General features: G+C 43.3%; 1 protein-coding gene across 1 annotated transcript; it reads right to left on the bottom strand.

The window, feature by feature from the left end:
- Window positions 1–768: 768 nt before the first annotated feature.
- On the bottom strand, window positions 769–6,698 carry RIPPLY2 (ripply transcriptional repressor 2). The gene is made up of 4 exons (XM_084827026.1): window positions 6,247–6,698; window positions 5,971–6,046; window positions 4,848–4,912; window positions 769–2,019 (listed from the first exon to the last, which is right to left on the bottom strand). Exons 1-4 carry the CDS (start codon window positions 6,324–6,326, stop codon window positions 1,854–1,856), a joined length of 387 nt encoding a protein of 128 aa, XP_084683152.1. The 5' UTR covers window positions 6,327–6,698; the 3' UTR covers window positions 769–1,853.
- Window positions 6,699–9,115: the final 2,417 nt, after the last annotated feature.

The raw sequence follows: 9,115 nt of genomic DNA, 5'->3' as shown, positions 1-9,115 counted from the left end.
GTAAGTCTGTACAGGATTGCAGCCTTATAGTGTAATCCTACACATGTCTGCTCAGAACTAAGTCCCATTGAATTCAAGAAGACTTACTTCCCGGTCAGTGTGTACAGCATTGCAGGCTAAGTCTTATTGGCTTGAGAATGGAGCCCTATTCAGGTGTTCAACACAGCCTGTTGTTTAAAACCCCATAACAGGTAGCACTCCAGCCCGGCCCCTCTCCTTCGTTGCTGTTGTGGCCCTATACACACGGAGGGGAATAGTCTGAAATATAGATCCTCCTGTGTCGGGGGGGGGGGGGGGAGCTCTCCACATTATCCATAACACTGGATAATCAGTGTTCCAGATTGCACAGATAGAAGACACTCTGCTTTTCATAAAGTTGCCCTCCACGCACTCAGTACAAAGGGACAACAGAAACAGGTGAGGCTACCATGCTCCTCCACCTCACCTGTTTAAACAGGGTTTATCACATGCCTGAACAGAGCTTGGGATAACTTTAGATTAAATTGCCCCTTTCATTTTCTAAGGGTAGCTTTCAGAATGACAATGGGTTACCAACTTCACATGGGAATTTCTCCCTTCATGCAACAGGACTTCCCCTTTCTCTCCTCCCACCTTCACCCCTTGCCCCCCAAATCTGCTCCAGAGGGGCCCCCAACCCTACAGACCAGATTTGAGGGGTTCCCAGGGCGAAGGGGAATCCATTCTACTAACTGTGTCCAGTCCACTGGCAGACAGACACCATGGAATACAACCCAATATACTTAATGTGTAACAGAAACAGAAACATTTATTTCTGCCTTATCCTAATAAGTGTAATCTCACACATATTACCATTTGTAACCCTGAAAAATGTCATAAGGCTGAGAACCTAAGCACATTTACATGACAGTCAGCTCCACTTAAATCACTGCTTAAATCACTGGGGGGGGGGGTCCCAAATAAATAACTTTACAATCAGGGTATCAGATGTAAGAAACTAAGGATGCAATCCTATGCATGTTTAGACAGAAAAAAGTCCTACAGCTCCCAACATTCCCCAGCCACCATGGCTGGCTGGGGAATGCTGGGAGTTCTAGGACCTTTATCTGTCTGAATATGCACAGGACTGAGATCAAAATATGCTAAGGAAGAAAAATAAGTCTCTGGATTCCAATATGTAACCTCCCCCCTGCCCCCATTCAGCTCACCATCTCTGCAGCTGTATTTCTATTAATATTCTGGTGTCACTAGCATAAGGGAGCAATCCTATGGCCGCTAGATAGTGGCTAGATGGCCATAGGATATCCGGTTTTCTGGGCTGACCTTGGAGCCCGTACTCCAAGGTCGGTTCCCAGAGAACCAGCCTCTCCCCTCTTCTGCACGCTGCCTCGGAGGCAGCATGGAACAGCCCCATGCTCATAAGAGGAGCGTGGAGTGGCTGAAAAGGGGCATTCCGGGGCTGGGAGAGCGGAAATGCCTGTACAACACATCCAATGTGTCGTACAGCAGCCTCCTTCCGCACTCAGCCCTTTCGCGGCTAGCCGCAAATGCAGGGCAGGAGAAGCACAGAGGGAACGATCCCCTCCATGCTTCTCCTGCCCTGCATTGGATAGGCAGTCGCCTCCAAGTTCAGAGGCGGCCACCTATCTGAATATGATTGCGCCCTAAAGACGTTATTGGTTTCATAAGTATGAGAGGGATTATGGGAGAGCTATAAAAACTCAAATGCTGATATTATGAAAATAAAAATCCTTAAAATTTAATTAAAAATAACTTACACATAAATTAGCTTAAAATGCTATGATAGCATATCAATATTAATATTAAATTAATGAATATGAACAGTCAGTACAATTAATTAGCACTCAGTACAATTAATAATCCAGTTCTGCTCCAGAATCATGTTCCATCTCATCACTATCTTCTTCGCTCTCTGAATCTTCATAAAAGGAAATTGTGGCTTGGATAGGGAAGTTCCTCAGAAGTGCTTCTGCTTCTTGATACAAGTAGTCAAAGCACCTTGATTTGGGCCAAAATAACCTAAAACAAAATACACAGAATGTTTTGTTCTTTTCATATTTACAAAGTCACTTAGGGCCCAATCCTATGCATGTTTAGACAAAAAAAAAAAAGGCCTACAACTCCCAGCATGCCCCAGCCAGTCATGCTGGTTGGGGCATGCTGGGATTTGTAGGACTTTTTTTCTGTCTAAACATGCATAGGATTGGGCCTTTACCCTGGGATTCACTTCAGTCTAGTTAACCTAGAGATAATTTGAAATAAATCTTCACTGTATTACATCTTTAGGTTTTAGAGATGTTCAGCAATGAAACAAAAGTAGGAGCAAGTAAAGATATGCAAAAAGAAGCTCTGGTGAGTCAGTGAATATATAGGTTTGTTGAAAGGTTTCCTTTATGTTCTCAAATTCTTTTCAGTTTGCTCTCAGGAAAGTTAAATTCTTTTCATTTTGTTAAAAGGCACATGAAAGCCAGTTCTGCGTTCATATCCTACCCTAGAGTCTGTCATAAATCTGTCACAAAATATTCTGAAGTTTGATATATGACATGCTGAAGCTGAGATTTCACACTCAAACCATTCAAACACAAATATTAATGTCACTGTCCAAGCAGCACGATCAGTATTGCTGACTCAAAAGCAGCCCCTGGCCCTGAAACCATATTCAGTTCTATGACCTCCGTCTAGTGACTATATGTGCATATGTGCACATATACAACCAGACTATATCAACTTTTCTCAAATCTCTGCAGCTTCAGCTTCTCTCACAGCATCAGAAGCTGTTTTTTAAATGTGGATAAATTTTAAAACAAACACAAGAATTGGACATAGGCAAGAAGACATAATAAGCTAATTTAAGGCAAAACTATACACTATGTCAGCAAACACGTGCCCACACCCACAGTTGTTGAAGTAACACAAATGTCAGAGGCATTTGTGGGGAATATCACAGATGGGAGGGAAGTTCTTAACCATGTCCCTGCCTAACAATTCTCCTTACAAATGTGTGTCCCCACCCCAACTACCATTATAAGGTAAACATAATTAGGAACCTCATAATATATAGTTCCACCTTTATAATCATTTTACTAGAACTACAAAATTAAAGCACAAAATAGAAGAGTAATAAGAAATTAGACCACAATTACATCCAAACCTCATCAGAGGCATTTCACACCTAAGGTTTCCCCACAGACCACAGTGAAATATTAAAATGTTCTAACAATACAAATATACTTTCTGAATACATTGTTTCTAGTAATAATTCAACTCTGGTCATTCAGTAACTATTTTAAGGCACAGACATAAGGGCATGCTTGGAGATGATACCAAACTGGAAAACTTCATCCTTCAATGGATATCTAGTAGGGCCATCACTTATTACACTGCAGTCTTGTTCCCGTATTGAAAATGTGTTCACCTTTGTCCCAAATACCTAAACAAACATTCTACCCAACCAAATAACTAATATACTAGGGCCGGCGGGGGGAGGTGCGGTGATTGTAACCGCTCAAATACAACTGTTGTTATACAAGGTCAAGCAGATTATCTCTTACCCATACATAATATATGGTTTAATCACATCAGATGGGAAATTTGAGGGTGTGGTTCTAAATGCCCTTGGGCTTCTCATAGAAGTCAGTGGAATTTACATACATCCAAGCAGGTTTAGCTTTGCACTGGAACTCTGCCATGATGCTCACTGCAGACATAGGACACTTCCCAGGTACCCATGGTGAAAATTGTAGGAAGTAGTTTTTGCGAGGAAATCTACAACATGGCATGAGGTTTTCCAAGGCCATTCCTCTCATTCATGCCATGCAGGTTCTTAGATGCTGAGCACATACAGGACTAGAAAAACCTTCCATAAAAAATGTTCTTGGAGCTCTGAGTTCAATTACTGTAGCTCAATATAACATAACCCATTATATTATAACCCATCCATTGTAGGGTCAAGTTTCCCTGTTCTTCAATACGTGGGCCACATGCTATTCTATGCTCACACCTGGCTGCCAGTAGACATAGATGTAGAGTAGGTCCAGCTCAAGAGGTTTTGGCGCTTGAGGCAGAGCAGAAAATAGCACCCCCATGACAAATCAAGGTGCATAGTACCCAAAGCTGGTCTCATTTTAGCACCTGAGGCAGAAAATCCTACAAGCACATCTCCACTCCCATGATAATAAAAATACAATAATAATAAATAACTAATAGCTTGATTCACTTTCATGATGCTCAAAATCGTTTGCCCCAGACACCCACCTCACTCTGCCTAATGGTAGGGCTAGGCCCAAATCAGAGGGAGAGGCCTACACTGTAACTGTCTCCGAGTCACTGCTATGTGGCAGGAAAGATAATTAAAGACCTAAGGAAACAGCACTAAAGCCATAGAAAATAAAATGACACAGCATGTGGAAGACATGGAAGAGAAAGCTATTCTAGAAACATGTTTCCCAGTCACTAAGCCTTCTTCAGCCTTCAGATGACTGGAAGGGGCGGGGAACAGAAAACCTGGGAGATCGTACTGAGTGGCCTATATAATTTTAAGTGTTTTCTCCTTGTTTTGGAATATAATCCGACTATGTAAATCTTGAGGAGTTTTTTGTAATTTGAACTGCTATTCCAAATAAAGATATCATCTATAGGGTTACCACTTTTTTCTGACAGCTTTCTTGTACCTTTAATGTGCCTGAAATTAAGCGAGCACAGACTTCCCTCTTTTATACCATGAACATCTTCACCGGTTGAATTTCTTCCTTCTAAGCAGCTATTAATGACATAGGAGCCTAATAGATAAGGTAATCCTAATACTCTCACCAATACTGTAAAAAATAATATTAATGCTTACATATTACCTCACTGGATGTGTATACTGTGTGAGTTTTGCTGAGTCTTCTATAGTTTCAGAAGGGCTGCACAACTAGAATTTTGAGCAGGAGACACGGATCAAAATAGAATGATTAACAATATAGATTGAGGACTATTCAGAAGTAATGCACCTGGAATTCATCATTTGATAATGGCACATAATACTGATTTCATTTTCACCGAGTCCAGGGACAGCCCAAAACGTTTTGCTACCTGAGAAGGTACACCAAATACTCCCCCCACCCCCGGTTCACAGTATCCAAAGCTGGTCATGTTATTTTGGTACTCAAGGCAGAACATTCCACAAGCACCTCTCACAGACCCTGGCCATAAAAATACGACAATAATATCTTAAATAACTAATAAATTGCTGCTCTTTTGTGATACCCCAAATCAGCTGCCTCAAGCAGCCACCTCACTAGGTTTGCATGATCACCACAGCCCAGCTTGGCTTATTTAAACCACAACGAGCCAGTGCCTATTCAAGACATGGCTGGGGCGTGTCACGTTCCAAGGCCTGTTGTAGGGTTCTTGCAGGGTTGTTTCCCCTTCCAACAAGCCATATTCCCAGGTCATGACAAACCATGGAAACCCCCCACCAGGAGCTGAATATTCAAAATGGCTACCAGCATGCATCACAACCCACCATGGCTTAAATAAGCCACGCTGGACTGTGGTGATCATACAGACCAGGTTAGTGCCTGTCACAGCAGTTGATTTTGTATGGTGGGCCATTAAACCACTCCAGGTTTTGCATTCAAATTACGGGCATGAAATGCACACATTGATTTAGGTATCACTTATGAAAACTATTTTGGTGTATTACGTAAATCAACTCCCTGGCTTAAACAAATAATAAAATCAAGGATATTTCATTAAAAAGCAGGGCAATGGGACTATTGCTAATATGGTAATCCCCCCATGTACCGCCTCCAAAGTGCTTGCTTTGTTATTGCTTCAAACTGATCGCAATTTCCTTGTTTAGTTTGTATTCATTCTTTCGCTCTTGCGTGCATGCAAGGAAGCTGGAAGTTAGGGATCAAAGCCCAGCTCGGTGGGTACAACCCCACGTGGGATTGTCGTGGCTTTTGTCAGAATCGACACACTCACCGCCCTCTGGTTTTGCCTGCACTGCCTTTCTGCATCTTTTGGGGTGGGGATCCAAGGTCGCCAGAATCCTCCGGACCTGCAGAATCAACCAAACAACATACAGTTTTGCGTTAGCAGGGCAAAGCTCAATTTTCCCCGCGCGACCGGGCTGGGGGAGGGGGGATTGTTGAAAAGGAGGGGGGAAGAATACAACCCAAACCGCCTGATTTCAAGCACAGGTTGCCTGTTACAAAGCCTGCGTAGTGAATGCGCTGGACTGGAGTAATGCGCGGGTACCCTGGTAGCTCTTTGTAGCAGATCCGAGAGTTCAGTGCTCCAAGCGGAGACCTGCAGAAGCAGAGCTGCGAACTCTCCATGCTCCGTCCGTCGCAGCAGCCCTCTCAGCCCGGCCAGAGTGTTGCAGATGCTGCTGCTGCTGCTGCTGCTTCCTCGTCTCTCTCCTTAGCAGATTTCTCCCGGACTGCGTTGTGGATCGGCTGCCGCCCGAGGGGTTTTTATAATGATTGCTTAGCAGTCTTCCAGCCACCTTATCTCATTTGCCGGAGAGGTAAACAAAAAGGCTGCGCGTGAAAGCCGCATCAGGGTAAACAAGGAGCGTGGACGCGTGCAAGCTCCAAATGGCCTAGGGAGAGATTTAGCAAGTGAGTGTTAATCACACTTGAGCAGACACATGGCTGTTGTCATTAAGAGGGGAAGGCCACGCTTTGCGCTCTAGCTGCACAGTGCCCAGCGTGAGAAAGAGCCAGAGACTCTCCAGTGTGTGTGTGTGTGTGTGTGTGTGTGTTCCTTCTTGCTGGGAAGAACGCTGCTTCCCACGTTACAAAATTCCTGCAACAATAGTTTTGTATTAATTCGTTTAATTAATACATTTATATTTAGAGCCTACTTTTCCAATGAGACTCTGTGCAAAACAGCTTGCAATTATCAAATAATTAAAGGGGGGGAATTAACAGTACATAACAATTTCAAATGCAATGGCAAGAATAGAAGGGAGCCAAGACAAAACAGAAGACATAAGCAGGTTTTACTTGGCATCTAAATAACAATAATGAAGGCCAAGTGAAGGATGTTTCCATGCCACAACAGATCACCCTCTGTCAGCACCCTCTCCACTTCAGAAGGGGGGGGCATAGAAAGGCAGTGAATGGGCAGGTGGGTGGTGGAAGCACTGGTCCTGCCCTGGGCCCAGGCCATTTAGGGCTTTAAAGATCAACACCCTCAGTTTGACTTGCATTTGAAAATACACCCGAAGCTAATGCAAATTTTGCAAAATCGTTTCTTTCCGAGTTGACCAATCAAGAATTTTGCACCCTCATTTGGACCAATTGAAGTTTCCAGATGGTCTTCAAAGGCAGCCCTATATACGGTGCATTCCAATTTATAACCTTCATAGGCCCTAATAAAGATATTGCCTGCCTGGATTTTGAAATATTTCTAATGGACCAACATGGCTTCCTCTGCTCTTTGTATGTCTTACAGTAATGTAACTAATGTGATCAGCACATGCAGAACTAGCAAGGTCAGTCCTATTCAAGAAGGGCTGCACCTGGCGTACCAACCACATTTGGTAAAAGGCACTTGAAGCATAGATGGCACTTGGGCCCCCAAAGACAGGCCTGGATCTAAAATCAGCTCCAGGCTTTGAACCTGGCCCTTCATATAGCCAGTGTGGTATAGTGGCTAGAGTATCTGATTAAGATTGGGAAGAATCAGGTACAAATCCCTACCCAGCCATGAAGCTCACTGGGTGACCTTTAGCCAGTCACTACCTTTCAGCCTAAGCTTGTTGCGAAGAGAAAAGGTGTGGGGAACCACATACACTTCCCTGATTTCCTTGGAGAAAGGGCAAAATAGAAATTCATGGGAAAGTTCAACTCCGTCCAGGACAGGATGGATTTACTATCCTCTGGTCAGGTGGGCACCACCTTTGTCTTATCTGGATTGCTGCACTTTAGTTTCCTAGGCAAGCCCAATACTGACTGCAAACACCCGTTCAGCAGGGATCCCCAACAGGGCACCCATAGGCACCAAGGCACCTGCAGGTCCCAACATGGTGCCTGTGGCATCCAAAATTTTTAAAATTATTATTTTATTTTCCTCCTTTTTTAAAATATACATGGATTTGTATGAAGTGCATACAACTTTCTAGCAATTATACATGGGCCACAACAAAACCAGACCAAATATCCAAATAAGTATCCATTTGAAGGTGATGTCTATAAGCCACCCTTTCAAATACTGAAAGTGTTGTAAGGTCCTCAGTCCATTGCATTAAAGCAGGTCAGTGTTTATCCTTGCAGTGTTGTAATATCAGTCTTTTAGCAATCAAAAGGATGCAGAGAATCCATTTACGCTGACCATTTGTTGATTTCCATGAAGCCGGTAAATAATTTAAGAGTGTGTTCATCAGTGAATGTTAAAGACTGTTCCAGTACAACCTTTTTCTGTGTAATAACCTCCCTGCAAAAAGAAGCAACTGGACATTGCGAAAAAAAAGAAGCATTCTCTGTATTGCACTGCCAGCAATTAGCTGAAATAGACAATCCCTCATTAAAGAGGCTTTGTGGTGTCCAGTATACATGAAGCAAAAGATTTTGCTGAATAAGACACAGCCTAAGATCCATAGATGTGAGAGGTCTACACCAAAGCAGCAAGCCACTGATTAGGCATTTTGTGGTGGTGCCCACAGCAGTTTCTCAAATTCCCAAATGCGCCAACAGGTCCAAAAAGGTTGGGGCCGCTTAACAAGATCAGCCTCGGATGGCCTTCTCTCTGTCCCATCAGCCAGGACAGCTAGACCGGTGGGGACGAGGGAGAGGGCCTTTTCTGTGGTGGCCCCCACTCTGTGGAACTCCTTCCCTAGGGAACTCCGTCATGCCCCCTCTTTAATGAGCTTCCGCCGTGCATTAAAAACGTGGTTGTTCAGGCAGGCATTTGGGGTGGGTTAGGGTATTTTAGAAAATGTTTTTATTGTAGAATGTTATTGTTTTAAACTGTTTTATTGTATGTTGTACATCGCCCAGAGTGGCTGGGTGGCCAGCCAGATGGGCGATTAATAAATTTAATAATAAATAATAAATAAATAATAAATCTGACCTACATGACAAAGAGAAATAGAACTGGATGCCATTGGAATAACACTTAA

Source organism: Heloderma suspectum, chromosome 1 (assembly GCF_057233095.1).
Source record: "Heloderma suspectum isolate Gila_16-S chromosome 1, 16-S_ref, whole genome shotgun sequence".
Classification (NCBI taxonomy): domain Eukaryota; kingdom Metazoa; phylum Chordata; class Lepidosauria; order Squamata; family Helodermatidae; genus Heloderma; species Heloderma suspectum.
This window is presented reverse-complemented; position numbering and strand designations above follow the sequence as displayed.